Source organism: Marmota flaviventris, chromosome 1 (genome assembly GCF_047511675.1).
Source record: "Marmota flaviventris isolate mMarFla1 chromosome 1, mMarFla1.hap1, whole genome shotgun sequence".
NCBI classification, from domain to species: Eukaryota; Metazoa; Chordata; class Mammalia; order Rodentia; family Sciuridae; genus Marmota; species Marmota flaviventris.
This window is the reverse complement of record NC_092498.1, coordinates 1,993,038-2,016,200: the sequence shown is the minus strand read 5'-3', so window position 1 is coordinate 2,016,200 and position 23,163 is coordinate 1,993,038. Positions and strand designations below refer to the sequence as shown.

The 23,163-nt window shown below is 37.8% G+C and overlaps 1 protein-coding gene across 11 annotated transcripts in view; it reads right to left on the bottom strand.

The window, feature by feature from the left end:
* Lmbr1 (limb development membrane protein 1) overlaps nt 1–23,163 on the bottom strand; it is a 166,668-nt gene that overhangs the window by 16,061 nt on the left and 127,444 nt on the right. For 8 of the 11 annotated variants that reach the window (XM_071610652.1, XM_071610653.1, XM_027951298.2 and 5 more), the window contains 4 exons: nt 22,650–22,727; nt 19,843–19,916; nt 19,515–19,605; nt 18,193–18,259 (listed from right to left, as the gene is read on the bottom strand). In XM_071610652.1, coding sequence (XP_071466753.1) covers nt 18,193–18,259; nt 19,515–19,605; nt 19,843–19,916; nt 22,650–22,727 — 310 coding nt within the window. The remainder of the gene's footprint in view (nt 1–18,192; nt 18,260–19,514; nt 19,606–19,842; nt 19,917–22,649; nt 22,728–23,163) is intronic. The other 3 variants (XM_071610659.1, XM_071610658.1, XM_071610657.1) reach the window with 1 other exon arrangement.

Here is a 23,163-nt window from a genome sequence, read left to right as displayed (position 1 = left end):
CCAGGTCCAGTACTCACTGGAAAGAAAATGTGAGTGGCAAGATTTTTCTGACCACTCATAGGTAGATAAATCCCAACATTTAGGTGGTCAGTCAAGTAAGACAACAGGATTATAAGAGCCTTCAAGGAATAAACTGAAGAGCTACTAGGGAGCCATGCAAAAATGGAATTACAAAGAATTACAAGAAATAACAGGAACCATCTACAGAACTGTACAGTTATGTACATCATATATTATGGGTGCCTTAAGGATTCTACAGGTGATTTCAAGAATACCTTTGACTCAGTCTCACATTGTCAGCTGACTTGTGACCTTGACTCTCAGCCTTGCCAACTGCAGAGAGCAGCACAGAACTGCATACACACAACACAAAACCCTCTCACAGAAAAGGGTAAGAACAGGGGATCCAAGCCTGCTCTGTAGTCACTCCTACCAGAGACCAAGCATGTAAATTTGAAAGACAACATCAAAGTATTTTTCGAAAACGGGATGAAATGCTTTCAGAAGTGTTATGTGGAATTTGTCATGTGTTGTTATGAGATGGTGACAGTCATCTTGGCTGCAGCATCTCAGCTGTAAGTCCAGTAAAGCTTCACTTTGTTAAAGGAATGGGTATCGAATTATATATTTCAATTTTCAAATAAAGCAGACTTTGAGGGAGCCTAGGAAGTTACCTGTAAACGAGCTATGGTCCTACCAAAACAAGTCTCCGTAATTTCAACTAAGACCCTAGATTGGCAGTTTATCTGACCTGCAGAGCAAAACATCCCTTTTTGAATCTGGGAAGGGTTATGCATTGCCTTACTAGAAAAACACACATATGTACATACACCCCAAATTTTGCACTCCATGAGGCTTATTTGTTAAGAACTGACAGGTCCCAGCCTAGGATGAAAACCCTGCCTCAAAGGTCCAGAGCAGTCTCACCTGACCAACAATGTGTGGATCATATACTGCCCTTAGTAAAGACAAAATCTGGGCACATATACTTACCATGTGCTTTTAGTTATTCATAAACTATATATGTACTATTTACTAATACAAAACACTTTGAAAGTTACTAATACAAATACTAGGTCTAACATTTTCTTCCCATGGTTCAATGGCTGATCTTAAGAAACTTGGAAACCAACAGAACCTGCTATGTGGTCATTTGACCACCCTGGACTTGGCCTGCCCTATATTGTGACAGTGCTACGTGGAATGAGAGTGGAGAGGTGAGGTCATGGAAACCCCACAGTAAGAATGGGTGGTGTGCCAGAAGAGGAGGGTGGGCTTTGACTAAGACCACCTCAATGGACTTGACCTGGCATCCGAGAGAATCAGGGCCCAGGCCTAACAAGGGATGTCCAGGGAAAGGACATCCTTTAGCAGTAGGTGTGGTTCCCAGGATCATTCAGGTTGACCTCACAAAGACAAACCCAGGAGCCTGCTGCCATAGAGTACTGGGAATCCAGACAGAATACTAGCTCCTGGGGACTAGTCTAAAATAACTGCTGTTTCCACTGCAACTTTTCTTAAAAAACTGAACTGATATTGACAAAGATTACTGTGGACAACACACATAGCTCTTTAATTCTGAAACTTGAAGCAAAAAAAAAAAAAAAACCTGAAGTAATCACTTAAGATTCTGGCATTGAGGCTTCTATAACAGCAATAATTAAAATTATTTTCAAATTAAAAAGCGCCAATACTTAACACAATGCAGCCACACTCAGACAAAGCTTTGATTTATTAACACTTATCATATGAACATACAGTGCTTCTAAACCTGTATTTCTGGAGAAAGGCAAAAGGGTATTTGGACAGCAAATTTTAAAACACTACATGCCTAAATACACCCATTTAGAAGTTCCCTTTGTTAAAGGGTAAGTAAGAAGCTTAGTCAAGCCGCACCTGGGCAGAAGGTCACATCACCTGCATCATATTCTCTGCTGAGAATAAAATACTCTTCATAAAAAGTTGCATGTCAACTCCCCACCCCCACCCCCAGGATTCAATCAAAAATGTTTTAGGTGTAATTCTTTGAATAACAATCTTTTTCTACTCATACTTTAAAAGAACTAATGTACAGAATAAAACCTCATTTTAAGAAAGAGATGGCTACTCCACCCACAAGGTGAGTCAGACAACTCCTGCTGTTCTTAGCCCAGCTGAGTGGACTTGGCCTTTAGCAAGCACACTCGTGTTCTGCAGGAGCTGGTAGGAGAGCACTCAGAAGCTTGGCACACAAAGGACAGCAAAGGGACTTTGTCAATGAATTACACACGTGGCCTGTTGTACAAATGGCTGACGCAAATATCCATGACTTAGATGTAAGGCTGCCCAAAAGCACACAGTCATCTCATTATAAAAAACAAACTCCTACATTAAATTCTATTGAAATATAAGGATGAACATATTTTCTCTTTCTGGAAATGGTTAAATCACTATTCTGACTAGGTTTACAAATTCCCTTCTCTAAACCAAACTTTTAAAATAATTTTAGCTAAGATGGTATCAAAAACCAAACATGACTCAAGAGTATGAAATAATAAAGTCTACATCACTTTAAACATCATGACTTCCAGGATAATGTACTTAGGCTCGCTGTCAACTATTTTATTTGCTAGAAAAATCAAGGTATTCACAGACTAAGGGAGGTTCCAATGTGGGGCTGGAAAGGTAGATGACACTGCTAGATCAAAGATTTTAACTTGTGACACATTTTACTGTGAAAGTATATTTTTGTTAAATGACATCAACTGGAAATATAATTACTGGCTTCAGATGCCAGCCTAGATGGAGTAAAGGCAATTAGATTTTCCATCCTATTTAAATATGCCCTTGGCAGCCATAACCAATATCCACACAGACTTCAGTATCCACTGGACAAAATATACAAAATGATGGCTTCAAGATCCTGGACACCAGGCAATGAGGGACAGAGACTGCTGGGAGATGAGACGTAAGGTGGGCCCCTATGTGGCACCATTCACAGCCTGAGGCAGGCTTTAGGCTGCAGTGTATAAAGAAGGAGTCAGGCTCAGCCACCTCCCTGAGATGAAGAGACATAGCTTGGAGCATGTGGATGGCTCTGTGTCCAGAGAGCTGCACACAGAAGCCCAGGACTGCAGGCATGTGAGGGAACACCCAGGCTAGAAATGGCACAGTTGATAAGATAACCTTAACAGTCCTTAATTTCAAAAGCTAGAAAAAAAGATTGACTCTATAAGCAGAGATATGAAAGATATAAAATAGTCTGAAATTGACCTTCTTCAAAGGAAAATTACAATGGAAAATATGAAAAGTATAGTAGCAGATGGGATTAATGGCAGATTAGACAATGCAGAAAAAGAAATTACCAAATTTAAAGATAAAGTAATAGAAACTCAAGAGCAAAAGAAGACCAAATAGTGAACAGAGCATCAGGGAACTGTTGTTTCACTCCCGATGACTGATGTGCCTGTGATCAGAGTCCCTGGAAGACAGGGAACAGAAGAAAAATTATTTGAAGAAATAATAAATGAAAATCTTCCAAATTTAATGAATACTGCCCACCAACAGATCAAAAAGCACGATGAACTCAAAGAAAAGAAATCCAAGGAAAATTATACCAAAGCACATAGCAACCAGTCTGTTTAAAAGAATAAAAATAAATAAATAAATAAAGCTGCCAAAAGAACTCATGTAAAAAAGAGCAAAAATTCTGGTTGCAAAGTATTTGTTGTTAAAGATAATGCAAAGACAATGGAGTAATTATTTTTAGTACTGAGAGAAAAAAAAAAAAGTAACATAAAATTTCATATTCAGCAAAAATACCTTGAAATACAAGGCAAAATAAAGAACTTTCACTTACAAACAGTTGAATATTCATTACCCAAAGACTTACACTGCAAAGAATGTTAAAGAAAGTATTTGAGGTAGAAGAAAAGCAATCTCAGAAGGAAATCTGACTCTACAGAAAGACCTAAAAAGCAACAGAAATGATCACCATGTGGATAAATATATTTTAAAAAACTTCTTTAAACACTGTTAAACTTTTTTAAAAGGTCATTGTTTTAGGACGGGGTAGATGTAGTTCAGTGGCAGAGTGCTTGCCTAGCATGCATAAGGTCCTAGATTTGAACACCAGCACTAAAGGAAAAAAGAAATCATCATTTAAAGCAAAAGCAAAGACCACATATTGTGAGGTTTACAGCATGTGTAAAAGTAAAATGTCTGATGACAACAGCACAAGAATGACATCAGAAGCATGGTATAGTGGAAGACTGCACCTTGCCCACCTATAAAAACACAACCAGACAGAGACCCACAAAGGAGACCAGCTCTGGAAGAGCCGGGCGCAGCCATGGAGGAACAACCACAGGGTGAGGCAAAGAGCCGAGCAAACAGAGAAGTGCAGGAAGAAGTTTCACTTTATTGCACCTTAGCACCAGAAGAACAGGACAAGCCAATGGCCTCCCCAGCTGCACTGTCACACACACAGATCACTGACAGTCCAACACAGCTGTGCAGAAGCCACTGATGTCCATCAAGTGGCATGTGCCACCATGGTCACCAGAAGCCCCCAACAGATTCTGCCACTAAAGAAACTGACAGCTGGTGCAACCACGGCTTACATCCTGCAGCTTCTGGCACTGAGGGTCTCAAGATTTTTGCCTGTGTAGATGGAGTGGCCCTAAGCCATCACCACCATACTGAGTCCAGAACTGCTGCTCCAGGTGCTCTGGTCACAAGACCTAGAACAGCCGGTATACGCACCTAAAACTAGCCCTGCCTCACACCGCTACCCCTAGAGCCCAGTGTTTTGTTTGCTAGAGGCCAGCTACAGCCCCAAACACTGGCCTTGAATGCTGTGTGTGCCCCCACTGACAGCTGGCCCAGCCCCTGCCTACCCAGGCATACTTGCTGCTGGAACCAGGGGCACCTGGAGGACATCAACAGCCCTGAAAGCCATAACCAATATCCACACAGACTTCACCACTGAAACCCCACAACTGCCTGAGCCACCACACCACTGACCCCATCCCCCAGAGCCAAAGCCCCTGCAAATCCCACACTTGACATATGCATGCCACTATGCCTGCGCCTCGTGCAACAGCACACTCCCACACATTGCCTAGGTAGTGACCCCGTGTCCCCCACAGCTGGGAGCTTTCCTTACTCAAGACCATCCATGAAGTCTAGAAGTTGATTATTGCCTCAACTGCCCAGATGTCAACACAAGGATACAAGAAAATGGGAAATCAGGAATACAATGAACTTCCAGTAAAAAAATAAATAAAAAATAAAAAAATCCACATCCACACATTGCCTGCCTAACAAAGAATCCAAAACAGTACTCTAAAAGAAATTCATGAGCTACCCAAGAACACACACAGTTTAATGAAATCAAGAAAATAATATAAGAACAAAAGGAGAAGTTCAACAAAGAGACAGAAAACAAAAAGAACCAATAGAAATCTGGATCTGAGGACTACAATAATGGAACTAAAAATTTCAACAAAGCTTCAATGGCAGATTTGATCAAATGAGAGGTTTTATGAATCTATGACAATAGGTCATGTGAACTTATTCAATTGGAGGAGAAAAAAGGAAAGAAGGAAAAAGTGACAAAAGCCTACAGAACTTAACAATGCATCATCAGGCAAACCAACAGGTGCTTGAGAATGTTCCAGAAGAAGCAAGTGGGGCAGAAGACTCACCTTAAAAAATAATAAAGGAAAGCTCCCCTTATTCCAGGTAGGGAAATATATATCCAGATTCAAGAAACCCACAAAACTCCACGTAGGGTGAACGAAAAAGAGTGGTCTATGCTGAGATACATTATAACTTAACTGTTAAAAGTCAAAGACAGAAATTTGAAAGCAGCAAGAGAATAACAGCTCATCTCCTATAAGGGAACGTCTACAAGACAACTAGATTTCTCAGAGAAGCTCTGCAAGCCAGGAAGGAGTGAGTGATGCATTATTATTATACAGATATGTATTTACAATTCAGTCCTAAAAGTAAAGGAAATTTGCCAGTTATAACCACATGGATAAAGAAATTATGCTAAGTGAAACAGACCAGACATAGAAAGACAAATACTGCATGATCTCACTTATAAGTAGAATCTAAATTAATCAAATTTATACAGAAAGTAGGATGGTGGCTGCCAGGGATTGGGGGAGATGGGTGACATTAGGTAGAGGGTACAAAGTTTCAGTAATATGAGTTAAGTTTTCACAATCTGATGTACTTTGTGGTGACAATAATTAACAAACTATTTTGTATATTTATAATCTGCTAAAAGGATAAATCTTAAATTCTTTCACCATACACACACTGGTAACTACACAGAAGTAATGACACTAATTAGCTTTATCATGATGATCATTTCAGAACACTTATATATATCACAATGTCAAACTGAGCATCTTAAATATATAAAATTTGAATGTGTCAATGATACTACAATAAATCTGATTTTAATAAATAATAGCACAAGATTAGCAGAGAAGAAATGAAAGAAAATTGTTGGAAGGTTCTTATGTTACATGGCACGTTACTTGATAGACGGTGATAAACTATATATAAATTTCTTACTAATACTACAAACCCTGCAGTAACCAGTCAAATAACACAACAAAGAGTTACAGCAAATAGGTCAACAAAGGAGGTAAAGCAGAACCATCTCTTTCAAATGCGATTTATTTGGATGAATGCAGATAAAGAGGAAAAGAGGAACAAAGGAAAGACGGGACAAGCACCATGAGAGCTGATTCAGACCCAGTCATGTCCATGGCCACATTCAGAGTGAATGGCTTAAGTGTCCAAACTCAGACACAAAGACTGATAGGCCAGCTAGAAAACAAGATCCAACTGTATGTTTATAAAATACCAACTATTTAAAGACACAAACAGGTTAAAAGTTTAAGAATGAAAAAAATATATACTAACTAAAGAGCTGAAATAGCTACATTAATATAACACAAAGAAAATTTCAAAGAATATTACTAAGGATAAGGAAAATCATTAGCCCTGTCATAATTATGAAAGGGTGAGTTCATCAAGGGGGCAGAACAACCCTAAATATTTATGCATCTGATACCAGAGGTTCAAAGTTCATGAAGTAAGAACTGACAGAATTGTCAGGAGAAATAAACAGATCCACAATAGAGTCAGAATTTCAAAACTCTCCTCTCAATAACTGATAAAACAGTGAACAGTATAGAACAGTACAGAGGGTACAAATAACACTGCCAACTCAATTCACCTTTTACTATAGGACACACCGTCTACCCATAGCAAAATATACCATCTTTTCAACTGTACACTAAAGACAGACCTTATTCTGGGTCATAAAGCAAGTTTCAATAAATTCAAAATGATCCAATTCATATAAAATACACTTCTTCACCATAATGAAATCAATAAAAAACAAATGAAAAATCAGTAACAAATCTCTGGAAAATCCCCCCCCAAATATGTGGAAACTGAGTAACATATTCCTAAATAACTCATGGGTCAAAGATGAAATAAAGAGGTTACATCAGAAAGTATTTTGAACTGAATGAGAAGCAAAATCCTTACTATAAAAACTGGGAGGAGGCAGCCAAAACAGAACTTAAAAGGAAATTTTTAGTGTTAAGTGTCAATTTCAGAAATGGAAAAAGACCTCAGACCAATGAACCCATCTTTTTATTTCAAGGCAACAGGAAAATCAGAGAAAACAAACTCCCAAGGAAGTAGAAGAAAAAAAATAATAAAGATAAGGGCCAAATCAGTGAGCTAGACAGTAGAAAAAGAACAGAGAAAATAAATGAAACCAAAAGCTGGTCCTTTGAGAGGATCAATAAAATCTCGTAAATTTTCAGTCACACTATTCAGGAAGAAAAATATATCAATCACCCAATCTGCTTCAAAAGATTATTTCACTGCAAAATCTACTTCCACTGAAAGTAAGAGCACTCTTGTCAATAAACAAGTTGGATAAAAAAAGCAAATTGCTTAAAAGACATTAACAAAGCTTGCTGGAGAAGAAATAGGTAAAACAGTAGCCTTATGTTTATAAAAGAATTTGTTACTAAAACCTTTCCAAAAAAATAAATTCCAGACCTAGATGGTTTCAGTGAGGAACTATATTAGAAGTAAAGGGGAAAAAACTGATTCTACAAAAGCTTATCCAGATAACTGAAGAAGAGGGTATATTTCAGAATATTGTGAATGAGGACAGCATTCTTTATATGTACATCAAAACCAGAGTAAAAGACAGTGATTTAGTCAGCCTTTTCACCACTGTGACCGCAAGACATGACAAGAACAATTAGAGGAGGAAAAGTTTATTTGGAGCTTCCCAGTTTCAGAGGTCTCAGTCCACAGCCAGCTTCACTGCTGTGGCCAGTGGTGAGGAAGAGCATCAAGGCAGAAGAATGTGGTGGAGGAAAGCAGCTCAGGACATGATGATCAGGAAGCAGAGAGAGGCTCCTCTCACCACGGATAAAACATAAACCTCAAATGCACACCCCAGTGACCCCCCTCCTCCAGCCACACCCTACCTATCTACTGCTACCACCACCTGAATCCCTATCAGGGGATTAAGGCACTGATTAGGTGGATGCTTTTGTAACCCAGTGATTTCACCTCTGAACTTTCTTGATTGTCTCACACATGAGTTTTTGGAGTACACCTAATCTAAACCATATTAGATACTAAGAAGGACAACTACAGACCAATATAGTTATAAACAGTGAAGCAAATCCAACAATATAAACAAGGAAAACACATCACATCCTCAAGGATCCTACCCCAGGAAGTAGGTGGTTTTAACAAACACTTGAGAACTACTCAACATAATTTAGCATATCTGTAGACTAAAAAGCAAAGCCATATTATCTCAAAAGATGCACAAAAAACATTTTTAAAAAATCCAACATCCATCCTTGATTAAAAACAACAACAACAACAACTTCATCCCTGGTTTAAAAAACAAAAAGCAAACTCCAAAAAAGCAGGAAAAAGAAGGAATATCCTCAACCTGGCTGGTATAAGTAACTACAAAAAATAAATAAATGAGAAACACCACCACAAAGGCTACAGCTACTCACAGTTGATAGTGAGGGACAGATGCTTCTCCTAGAACGAGGAAGAGCAAGGCAAGAAGTCTGCTCCCCTCCTTCACTCATGATGTCCTAGAGGCACCAAATACAAAGGGAACAAAATAAATAAAAGATTCTACCGGAAAGGACTCATCTAAGATGTCAAATCATCTAAGAAGAAAAATCTGATGATGTTCATAAGACAGCTACTAAAACTAGTGAGTTTATCAAGGTTACAAAATAAAAAAGATCAATACACTAAAATCATCTGTATTTACATTGTTAGCAGTGAAGTATTGAGAACAGAATATTTTTAGAATATCATTTTTGTAAATGAAATCTGAACAACAAAAGCTACAAAACATCAGGGAAAACAAAATAAAGAAACTAAGTGTATTGTGTTCAGAAGTTGGAAGAATATTGTAACAATGTTAATCCTTTCCAACTTGTTTCATAGATCCCAACAATCCCAGGATATAGTCATCAACAAAAAGAAATATGCTATCAAGCCACAAAAAGACATGGAGGGGGCTGGGGCTGTGTCTCAGTGGTAGAGCACTTGCCTAGCATTCGTGAGGCACTGGGTTCAATCCCTAGTACCACATACAAATAAACAAATAAATAAAGGTATTGTGTCTATCTACAACTAAAAAAAAAAAAAAAGAAAGAAAGAAAACAGACCTAGAGGGACAGTAAATGCCACTGCTACCTGAAAGCAGCCACTCTGAAACACTATATACACTACGATTCCATCTATGTGACATTTTTGAAAAGTCAAAACTATAGAAACAATAAAAAGATGGGTGGTTGCCAGGGGCTTGGGGGCTGGGGTGAACAGGAGGTGCACCAAAGACTTCCAGGCAACGGTGGATACACATCATTGTGCCTCTGCCCAAACCCACAGGATGCACACCACCAAGTGTGAACACTTGTGTAAACTATGGACTCTGGGTGACATAGAGGGGCCCACGCAGTACTGCAACTGTAACAGACAGACTTCTCTGGTGGGGGACAGTGATAAGGGGTATGTGGGAAATCTCTGTACCTTCCCCTCAACTAGACTGTGAACCTAAAACTGCTCTTAGGGGGAAAAAAAAAAAGGCAGGTCTTTGGTTGCCTGGCAGTAGTGCTGGGGAGTAGGTATGACGGAAAAATACATGGGGCCAAAAGAAAACATTTAAGGTGATGGGCATGTTGTTGATCTTGACTGCACACATCAATCAAAGCTTATCAAACTGTACTTTAAATATGTGGGTTAACTGTATGCTAACGATATCTCAATAAAACTGTTTAAATGTATTTATTAAACTTCAGACTATATAATCAATATCCTGCATGGATATGTCAGTATATGGCTCAGCCCTTGAAATGATAATGAGAAACTATATTTCTGTATTTGTGTCATGAGTTACATGACATGATTTTTTTTTTTTAATTTCCTACCATATTCTTAACACTATACAGATTCTGTAGGAGTTATAAAGTAAGCATGTAAGGCAGTGATTCCCCTCCTAGAACTGTCTTCTCAGGAAGAGACTATCTCAGGACAGTAGTGTTCCCAACGCATCTGAATGTGAGCAGGAAGCACAGGACCCCGCTGTGCACACGGCATGATGGGGTGGGGCAGGCTCCTTTCCTCTGGACTACTGGGTCAGGAGAAGAAACTGAGAGATCAGGATGCAGTGTGACATGGCAGGTCTGACTGTGTTCTGAGAGCAGAGAGGGATAAGAAGAAAGGGCCGAGGGAAGGCTCCTGGAGACTGCCCACTGAGCTGATGAGCCATCTTGAGCACCATGTCAGGTTCTGGGCAAGGCAGGCCCCACCTGGCGACGGGGGAAAAACACTCAGGGTAGAGGAAGCAGTGTGTTCAAGGGCAGAGTAAACACAGCAGCCACACTTTCTGCCCAACACAATGAGGAGCGTGCCTTCATTAGAAACAGCTCAGAATGTCTCTGGAATGGCAGGAGATGCAGGCAGGGCTAGGTTAAAGGGCACAGGTGCCCCTTAAGGAGGCTGGGTGTTGTCTGAATGGCAAAAACCCTTGCAGCATTTGGAGCAGGGGACCACAGGGCCATGCTTTCACTGTGTATGGGGTGGGTGTGGCAGGGATGGGCTAGCCTTTTAACCATGAGTAGATGGAACAGAGAAGGGACAGAGGAGGCCCTCGGGGTAGGATTCTGCCTGCACTGCAAAAGCCACCTGCGGTGTTCTTCCTGCCTGCTCCCTTTGTCCACTGTGTGCAGCACTGGAAGATGAATGAGAGAAAGTGACTTACACAGTTAGAAGTAGTTAAGGCCTTGGGATTTATGTATATCGTGCATGGCCAGGGAACAGTGAAGAAAACCAGTATTTACTACGTAACACTCTTTCCTTCTAAATAATTTACTGAAGTGTAATTCACATAGCACAGAATTAACCATTTTAAATAAATAATTCAAGGGCACTGGACACTCACATGTTGGACCACCACCACCTCTGCCCAGCCCCAGCACCCATGCATCACTCTGAGTGAAACCCTGTACCCATCAACACCTGCTTCTTGAACCACGCATGTGCTTTCTGTCTCCGTGAATTCTCCTATGCAGGACTTTTCATCTAAACAAAATCATACCCTGTGTGGCCTTTTGTGTCAGGCTTACTTCATTCAGCATAATGTTTTCAAGGCTCATCCATACTCTACCATGTATCAATCAGTAAGTCATCCCGTCTTGTTGTTTTTAATTGTAGTAAAAGATACATAACACAAGGTTTAGCAGTTTAACCACTGTAAATGCACAGTTCAGTGGTATTAATGGTATTTACATTTTTGTACAACCTCATCATCATCCACTGCCAGAACCGGCAAGTCTGAAACTCTGAACCCATAAATGACGACTCCTCTCTTCTCCCTCCAGCTCCTGGAAACTACCATCCTCCTTTCTCTGTGCACTAGATGAGTCAGGTGCCTCTTGTAAGTGGAATCCCACAGCCTTTGTCCTTGTGATGACTAGCTTGCTTCACTTAGAAATTATTCCTTCTTAGGGCTGAGTAACATTTCATTGTATGGGTAGGCCATGATGATCCACTCAGCTGATGATGGACATTTTAGCTACCTCCACATTTGGCTATTGTTATAAGGGCTTTTTAAAATAATAAAATCTTAGTGAAACCAGTTTAGAACACGGAAATAAAGACAAGCAGTTAAAATCAGCATACTACAGTGACACAACCACATCCATGTTTATAGCATCTCAAATCACAATAGGTAAACTATGGAATCAACCTAAGTGCTTGTGGTACACATACACAATGGACTATTACTCAGCCATAAAGAAGAATGAAATTATGGCATTTGCCGGTAAATGGACTGGAGACTGTCATGCTAAGCGAAATAAGCCGATCCCCAAAAAACAACCAAAGGCCAAATGTTCTCTCTGATATGTGGATGCTGACTCACAATAGGCCAGGGTGGAGGGAGGAAGAGGTGATTTACCAGATTAAACAGGACAGAGTGAAGGAAGTAAAGGGGGATGGGAACAGGAAAAACAGTACAATGAATTAGACATTACTTTCCTATGTTCCTATCATTTACAACCACAAAAATGGGAAGTTATACTCCAAATATATATATATATGTCAAAATATATTCTACTGTCATGTATAACTAAGAAAGAACAAATTTAAAACTTTTTTAATTGTTTCTGGGAGAAAAAAAGAAGCAGGACAGAATCAGGACAACTGGAATGTCTTGGTTCATCTACTCTGAGAACACAGCCCACCTCAACAAGAAGCACCCACTCACATCACAAATGCTTACTGACCAATGCTGGTGAAAGATAAAAAGATGCAAGAAACAGGGCCTTGTCCTTGAAGTAATGTAAAGATTCTTGAGAAACTCAGGAGGCATAACACAAGGTTTAAAATACAAGAGTTTAAGCCACCTTCCCACACAATATAGGATTTGACTGGCCTCAGAGAATGCAGAAGACTGGACAGGTACAGAAAGGTCAGGGGAGAAGGCCACGAGAGCCCTCCAGCCAAAGCCTGGGAATGGAAAATGCATCTGTAGTCCTCAGAACAACCTTCATGATGACTACACACTGCCAGGGTGCTCTGCTCACCTGAGAAGGTAGTTCAATTTAGCAGTCAGGTGAACTTGAAGACAAGCCAGAGCCAACCAAGGAAAACTCGAGTCAGAGTCCAAGAAAGAACTAATTTGCAAAAAAGTGAATGCCTTAGCCTTGCAATGTAGAAGGCAGCTGTCTATCCTCCTGGAGAAACTCTCCAGAAAGGGCCTCTGCGACACCTCCCAATCACACCTTCTCACTGTGGGAGAAATTAAATTGCAAAACTAAATGCTTTCTTAGTTCTTCTGGTTTGGCTTAGTGTCTTCTTACTCCACCCTTCTCAAAAGAAAAAAAAAAAAAAGAAAAAGGAAAGAAAGGAAGGAAGGGAGGGAGGAGGAAGGAGGGAGGGAGGGAAGAAGGGAGAACACCTGCTTAGAATCCACGACACTCCTTTCAAGGATGAACTATTAAGAGAAAGTCACATACAGCTCTCTGCTTTCAACACTATCAAACTCTTCACTTTTCCAAGAGAAACATGGGGAGGAAGATGAAACCTAGTACTGCTACCAAATATCACTGCAAGATGGCAGAGGAGCCTGCCAAAACTCTTAAGGTTCTGATTTGGCCTTCTGGATAGAAGTGTTCCAAAGACTGAATTCAGAGACAAGCACAACAGGCTCTGATTTAGAAAGGACCAGTACGGGTTGGCAGTGGAACCCTGCTTGGAGCAGAGCTGGGCTCCTCTGCCTAGCTTAGGGGTGGGTGGTAAGTTGAAGGTTTGGAAGTGGGAACAAGTGATGTGTTGTAGTAGGTGCACAGCAGCAAAGCTAGAGGAGAAGGAGAAAAGAAGGCCTTGGTGATCAGAAATGAAGAAGTGGGGGGGGGAGGGCCAAGGTTACAAACAACAAATGCCAGATTAATTAAGATAAAATCAGAATCCACAAGAGTAGACAATTAGGAGGTCACCAGTAACCTACACATAGAGATAGTCACATGTTTGGGTTTGAAATTCAGTTTCAGATGACTGAGTTCTGATAGAGGAAATTATTTCAAAATCTTTTCTTCTTTTAACTCCCACTGGGCAGCACACAAAGTCAAGAGCCATCAAAGGGAACAAGAATGCTAATAAAAGAATTAGAAACAAAGTCACATCCAGGTGAGAGTTAAAATTTCCTATAGAGAACACACTCACACCCACATTTACAAGATATTATTTGAAAAGCTATAAACCAAAATGGTTTCTGGAAACTAGGGACTAGGATTCAAACTGGTGGTCTGAAGCCATTCTAGCCTGAACCCTCATTATAACCGTCTAGTTTTAACTAATACTTTAACTGTAACATTTTTAAAATTACCTCTTCAGGTTCCTTCTAGCTAAATGATCTGGGATTATTTTCATATGAAATTTATTTTATTTTATAGCAAACTAAGGTATCTGAATATCAACAGATGGCTAAGTCTAGATTCATCTGAACAATGTGTCATTTTCTCAGACCATTTTTCATCTCCCTAAATCAGTGTAGTATCAAAAACACAATAAGGAGACACAGGGAACATGAATTTCCAGGGAGTTATCATTAGTCGCCCCTTAGACATTTGACACAAAATATTTCTTTAAGTTTTTTTTAGTTGTTGATGGGCCTTTATTTTTATTTACTTCTTTATATGTGGTGCTGGGAATTGAACGCAGTGCCTCACACGTACAAGGCAAGCACTCTACCACTGAACTACAACTCAGCCCCGTAAACAAAATACTTTTAAGAATTCTTTATTCTTAAAAATCCTAACTATATATACAAATTTATAGTTTGCTATAAAAACATTAATAATCAAAAGTTAATTAATTCCACTCACTTATTATTTTCTATAATATATCTGAATATAACTAAGTCATTCAATATTTTTTGCTGAGAAACTTTCAATATGGGTCTTGAAATTACTTTTATATCAATATCATAATTTGCCATTGCTAAGCATCTGTAAAAGGATCATTTATTTCCATTTTACAGAGAGAAATGAAGAGGTATATCTGAGGGCAAATATTAGTAACATATTAAAAAAAAACTCATATAAAGCCTTCTCCAAAAAAAGACCACTTTTTAACAAGAGCCCTCCATCAGAGAACAAGAGAGTAACCCACTGTGTCTCCTTTATGGGTGTCAGACTGCATGGACCTGGATGAGAAACATGTAGAAATGCTAAAAATAAATTCAACTTCATTTGAAATTATATTTTTATTAAAATGCCAAAAACACTTTTTAAAAAAATCTGTATTATGGACTTTGCATATTTTATGCAAGAAAGACCATCTAGAATAAAAATAAAATAAAAATTTCTGAAGCAAAAATTAGCAAAAGCATTTCAAATACTGTTATCTGCATTTGAGAAAAATTTCTCCATCATTAGAAATTTCAAAATGAAAAGCAATGAAAAGATGTTAACCTTTCATTGTTTTCTTGATTAAGCACAATGAAGAGCATGACAGCAATCATATGAAATCTATTCTTAAGGAATTCACTGCAACATCTAAACTTGAAATAGTTATAGAGAAGTTGAGACATCTCTAGATGACCAATTTGATCCTGTTCTGTTTGTACCCCGTTTGCAACCATCTCCTCTTACCACTTGGAGAGTTCATTAAAGTAAACAGTAAACCCTTTACTATAGGTAATGGACATCAAATGACCCCACAAACCCAATTTGGATTCCTCAAAACTAAAGTCTAAATGTTCAACAAAATAACGTTTTGGAACACTGGCATGGCTCAAAACTTTAGAAGGGCTTTAAAGGGTTCAAACACAAAATTTTAAGAAGTCTTTGTACTTCCTATGGGCAATAAAACTATCATTATGCTTGACTGAAGTACCTGGTCAAAACATTCCTTTTTACCTGGTCAAAACATTCCTTGCCACTTAATTCTCTGTAGCATGTGATATCCTTATTAAATTTATTGGTGACTTTATCTAAATAGTACAAAATTTTCTTCATTCAAATATTAACAAGCTTTAAATGTTAAAAGGAATTCTTTAATAAATGTATTATTTCACATTATGAACTTAAAGCTTTAATTTATAATGCCTATAATAAAACAATAATAGAATTCAGCAATTTTTTCAAAAGAGAAAAACACCCACAGAACATTTTTCACTTTTGAAGCAAAAATATCGCCAAATTAATCTTACTAGGTTTGATGTATTTTCAATTTCCAATTAAAATTACAGTCTTCACTAGAAAATTATTGGAATAAGAGGGAAAATGCACAATTCAGTTAAATTATGATTCTCCTTGTTACTGTCTCTCTTATGTCACCTAAGTGATGAGACACTGCTGGCTGATCCTGCAGGAGCAAATGAGACCACGTAAGGTCAGATTTCCTTGTGAGAGGCGAGGAGAAAAGAGTGGAAAATTTCACAGCTTGGAATTTGATTGTTAAGTACGTCCTCTATTCTAGTCTTATAAGCTTTTCAGCTAGTAAATTGAAATCCTGCTATACACTAGGATAATATTCATGACAATTCTCTATATTTTACCTTCTTAAAATCAAAGACTCAATTCTAAAGAGTTAATAGAGGAATTACAAAGTAACTCTCTAGTTTGCATTTCCCATAATACTAAAATAAAGCTTTATCTTTTAGTCTAGAAATTTGCTTTAACACTGTGAAAAGCCTCTGTGCATCTGTTTAGCGTATCTACTCCTTTTCATCTGTGCAGTGCCACTGGGCATAGCCTGCACTGCCGAGCGGGCTGACACCTTGCAAAGCGCCACATGACTCACTGTACCCTAATGCACTCCATTAATCCTGTTTGGACAGCTGGGCCCCGGCATTTGTTAGCTGCATCTTAATTGTTCCATCTTTCTTTTCTCCTTTTTATTTATCTCTATGGAAAACTACTCAGGAATTTAATTTGTCAGGCCTCAAAAAGTGAATTTTGCCCTGCTTTTTTTTTCTTTGTATTAAAACTATATTCAGTATGTAATTTTCTTCATAAAATCAGTATCTATTAATAATCAGCAACTAATCTTAAGTAACAGAGCACAGTACATAAGCTTTCTAAATGTTTAAATGGCAGGGTGGCTGTCATATCACCAAAATTATTTGATGGACTAAGTAAATGGGTTTCCAGTGGTCCCTTTACATGTCCACTTTACACTTTCTATTAAAAAATGAAGAATTCATAAAAATTATGAAGATAACTACAAAGCCCCCACTTTCATGCACAGCCTGCACTGCTGATGGCCGTTAGCCTTGAATCAATAATGGAGGCAACATGACAGCTAAAGCAGAAGAAACCCAGAGGCACTACAGTTGTTGCAGAGCACGTTGCTGAAGTTACTGATGTTTCTATAATCATTAGTTTCCTAAGTTAAAACCTAAATCTAGAAAATTATACAAAATGGTCCAATAGAAAGTTTTGTTTGAAATAATACCTAGGCAAGAACTGAACCGTCTATAATTAATATTTTATACAGAAGGTCAAATGACCTTTCAGTGACAAAGCAGAAATCTGTTTTACTTTTAAAAGATGATCAGAATCCTCTGTATAATGACAAACTAAGGAAATGATCTGATTGACAGGCAAAGAGAGACTGAGGACCAAGGACGTCCTTGGAATAAGCATATGCTCCCAGAAACTGTATCATGCATATTTTTCAACTCTATTTTCATGAATACAAAGCAGCTTAAAATGAGTTTACAATTTTCCAGTTTTTTAAACTACATACTAAATTTTACATTCAAAAAAAGACATTAGTTTAATATTTTCTAGATGTAAATGTTTTTTTAAAGACAGTTTCCTCACTGGAAGATTCAAAAGCTGTGAATGTGGTGGGGGCTGGGAAGGGGGGGAGTCTATTGTTTGGAGAAGAAACACTTTAAATTTTTTTTTTAATGGTTTTTATTTGATGAAAGTGTTTGTCTTGGTATGGCCAAGTACAGAACTAAAGGTATAACAATGTAGGAAGAAACATTATATTTTAAAGGTGATCTTTTTGAAAGAGTTGAAAAAATAAAAGTTAAAAAGGTTTAGTAACAGTATCTTTAAGAAAAAAGGTTTTAAATGAACATTTCTCATTTAAACTCACCCAGAGTTCTTGACATCACAGGTAGAGCAGAGCTCAAGACTAAGATTGATACACAATTACCAATGATCTGTGAGGAGAAATCAGAAAGAATACTGGGCAACTGGACAGCAGGATGACAGTAAACCACCAACCCTGTGGATCACTGCCCCACTCAGCCAGCTTCTGAGTGATGCTAACTGCTCAGTACAGAATTGCGAGAATAAAACTTTTTCTATTTAGAGTTATAACTGTGAATTCTATAAAATATTCACAGTACCTGGCACACACACACACACACACACACACACACACACACACAGTCATGGAACACTTACGTCACTTTTCACTTAGACAATATACTTCACATTATTGGTATGATTGCCAATTTCAAAAAGCTTTGCTTGTCAAATAAAAAAGAATATATTTGATTCTTCTTACTATATTTTTAAAACCAGACTACTGTTCAAGTTCTCTTATATAAGATCTACTTCTCTTTAAGATCTAATTTTAAAAGTGTCTGCTATTAAACATCTGAACTTAGTCACTCATTTTCAAGGTGTCCTAGGCTATTTGTTCACATTTAATAAGAGGAGCGAAATGTTTATTAATACTTACGATCATTTAAACTAGATACTAGATTTTAAAAAACCCTCAATTACTGACTTTAAAGAAGCTGTAACACTATATGTGTGTGTGTGTGTGTGTGTGTGTAATATATCTTCTCCTTTTTAAATAAGTTAAAAATAAGAAACATACGATGGAAGAAAAAAGTAAGGCAGCAACTCTTATTAGTCATTCTTTGTCAGCCTGTGGGAACATTTTCCAGAGATTCAATCACTATATAAGATAACAGCCTTTATTATGAAGGCAATGACATATTGTACAAAGTCAAATTAACCTCAGACTACAAAATGTTTCTGAATAAAACTCTTCCGACTTACTTTAATTATTCAAATTTGAAATACTTTGTCTCTACTACTTGTAGCAACTAAGTTCTTCAGATTTCAGACAAGCTCCCAGAAGTAGAGTTAGTACAATCAAAGTTACTCATTAGCAATACGTTTTCTTTATAGGCAAAAGAGTCCTTTCAGGACCCTTCTATAGCAGTGAACAAGCTCTGCAGTTCTGTGCATTTACAAGTGAATGGACCCCATCCAAATCAAACAGAGCTCATCCTTTTCCCACTCACTCAGCATTCTGAAAATCTTCCCGCTTGTGTTTACGTAGCTTGCAAACCAACACCTATCACAGCAGATGAACCATTCGGAGCAATTACTAAATAACACAGTCCGTTTGTCTTGTAAGGCAACAGAGGGCCACAGTTGCCTCAGACTTTACCTTACCTTTGTCATAGTTGTGTCATCCTTCCTGGGTGTAAAGTTTCCAAAAAATCGGAGACTATAGAAACCGACAACAGAAGACACCATAAGATAGCTGTGAGAATCAAGGAGAACTGTTCAGAAGAATGCGAGTTTCCATGAGTTCTCAGCAACCTCCCAAAGGTCTTAAGGCCCACAGCAAAAACAAAACAAAACAAAACACCACTTTGAGTGCTTGGGGAAGACTGACCTGTTTTCTCTTCCAGACAAGTGTCTTAGTAAATTACCACTGTCCCAGAAACTAGACAGAAAACTTGTTAACAGACAGAAAATTCAGTTAAAGAAAGGATACAAAATCAAAATGATTTCAAGTGCAGCTCCCACAAAACCAAATGTAGAGAGAGAGGCATTTCCTATTCCAGGCCCCTAGAGGAGAAAAAAAAATTTCAGAATCCACTGACACCACCATATTTAGTTTTCCTAAAACTATTGTTTCACAAACATAAGACAGTTGAAACTAAGAATGTTTAATACCTTGAAATAACATGTAGGCTTTCAAAGGCCAATGAAACATGACATCAGACTGAATTCATCAACAAATTCAGCTACCATGTTAACAACTTTAACAAGCTCAAAAAAAAAAAAAATTCTGATTTACCTCAAATGTAATTTAATGTACTTGCCAAAATGATACTATACTTACTGTTAAAAAGTGTAGCAATTTGCTACTTGAGAAAATAGATCTTAAATATTCTTGGGATAAATGTTTTACCAATAGAATGTTACAATAGGGATAGAAAATATACTCATCTGAAGGCTGAGGCAACGTACAGAATTACACAAATTAATTGTGTCAGAGTTAAGCTAAGCTTAGAAAGAAAGTGGATGCCTATCCTATTTCCCTTCCCCAAATCTTCCTTAGAAACTCAGAGTTACAAAAAATATAACTTAACACAGATTGTTAAAAAGTAATGCATCATTTTTCCCCTAAATGTCACATCTATTTCAAAACCTAGAACTTAAAAAAAAAAAAAAAAATCAAACCAGACAGAATATATTAATTTAATGAGCCCTGACAGGCAAAATATAATTCCCTAGTAAAGTGCAAACAATATTTTCAAATCTTACAACTAAATATTAAAGGAATGATCTGCATATGAATTACTGTTCTACTAGTCAGCTTATATAACACCACCAGAGATAAGAATGTATAGTCAGACTAATAAAAAATAAGCCAATAAATATTATCATACACATTATATATCCATTCAATTTTGCCAACAAATGTAAGAGTAGCTATGAAAATCTCAGATATAAACAAAGGGAAAGGAATTTATCAATTTCTTGCCAATATTTTGAAGACAAAAAGAATGATGTCAATAGAAAATGATTGGATTTAGAACACGCTACCCCAAAACCTGACACCTCAGTATTTGAGAAGACCTATAAAGATCACTCTCTGACCTCCCAAAGTTCTCTGAAGCAGACCATGTGACCCTTATTGTGGGGAGGGACAAAGGGAAGACCCTAGGTTTTCTCTAAACCCAGATACCAGGAAAATTCCCCTCTCTGAAGACAAAGGACATACCAAGTAAACCATACCCTCCTCTTAGGGCCACCACTCCACTGACCAATCTGCTTCAAATCTCAGAATAAAGACACAGGGTTCCCTGTTTCTCTTAGTCTTTACTTCTGAAGGCTCCTGTGTCACGTAAAACTTATGTTAAATAAATATGTTCACTTTTCTCTCATTGATCTCTTTTGATATAGAGACCTCTCATGAACCGTATGCTGGGTGAGGAAAAGACACTTTACTCCCCTGCAAATCCATGTTGACTAAAATGGAAAATATTTTTGGAATACTCCATTTTAAGAGAAAGCTATAGCAGGATTAAGATGAACTAATTTATCTGTACAATCATACAGGAAGCCCTTAAAGGTACATGTCACTCTCTAATATCCACTCACGGGGGTAGTATAAAAATGTGCCACAGAGCTTGGGACTTACTTTGTCTTGATGGCATATTAAAATGGATTAAAGAGTCAACAGGCAGTCAATACAGGAATGACTTCCTGGTCATCCCATGGTTTGAGAGATACAAAGACAAGGCTAAGATGGAGGAGGAGTACCATCTTATTTATTGTGCAGATTGAGGCACCTGGGAAGTCGGTAGGTTTGCACAACTAAGTATGGTGATGGCAGTGGCAGATGGCACAAGGTCCCAAGAAGGCTGGTGGTTGAGTGAATCAAGAAAATGGCTAAAGAAATCAGTCTCTGAAAGAACAGGGGATCTTTTTCTGAAACTGAAGGGAAGGAATTAAGACAGACACTGGCTTGTTCCTATGAGAGACAAGGATATGTCATCTGAGTCAGAGAGGGATCAGTGATATCATGAATCTGGCTATGGGGAATGCAAAAGCTGACGACTTGGGAAAAATAAAATAAAATTTCAAAATTTAAATGCCACTTTAAGGATTCAAACTTTTGTAGTAATATATAGAAAAAGAATAGCAAATATGAATATGTCAGGATAACTATAATACATATGAAAAATATATTCAAATAGGTTCATCAATACAATTAAATAACATCATCGATTTTTAAATCAGGAAAAAAGTTAATTCATGAAAAGAAATACTTTTATCCAGTAACTGTATATTTTGTTATAGTTTCACAAAATGTGTGATACAGTTAAAGTATAAGTCCCTATAGCTGTATATTTAGATCTTTGAAAAATCCAGTGAGTGGACAGGGGATGCAGCTCAGTGGCAGAGTGCTTGCCTAGCATGCCTGAGGCCCTGGGTTAAAAAAAAAAAAAAAAATCCAATGAGTCTAACAGGTATACTCTTTATACATCACTATTTTAGAGCATGCATTTTCTTAAAGAATCACCAATAGGAATTTCAGTAAAACCAAGTTTAACTCTGATACCAGAGTTTAAAGAGAACTCTACAACCTGAAAAAAAGGACAATTCAAAGTAAAAAAAAAAAATTAGAGAAATCAATATTTATAAATACACTGTTTGAAAACTCTTTCCATAAAGAAAGTCATACAACTTGACCTCACAGAAAGGCAAATGTTTTCATTCACTTACTGAAAACACTCAGGTCTATACACAGAACACATTTGCAAAAGAGAGGAAAGCACTTTACTGTACCCTTGCTCCCTTCGGCATTGCTGTTTCATCAACCAGCAGGCAGAGAATATTACAGGCCACCAGTAGGACCGAGATAGCCTGCAACACAAAGATTGGGCTGGGTCAGCTCTTGGTTCCAACATGCAGATGATAAGTCTACAGGACCAAATGCATGCTTCAGAACAGAGGGAAAGCAGCCAAGACCAAATTCCACAAACAAAGCAGATGACGTATAAATGCTCCAGGGTAAATTCTTTAAAATTCTGCAAATTATTATGATTTCAAAGCTTATGACAAAAGATAATGAGATAGACCATTCACTAAGTAGTCTCACCAATTGGAAACCCACAACTCTACAGATCTCAGACATGTAAAGTATCAACAGAATTAATTTCACAATGTAATTTTCATATCCTTTCAGCAAGTTTAAACTAGGGTTTCTACAACATCTTGTTTTCTCAAATGAGACAAAAAGTCTGAATTTCCTCAGGAAACAGACAATTGAGGACTTTTTCTAATTGGCATTAGCTTCCAT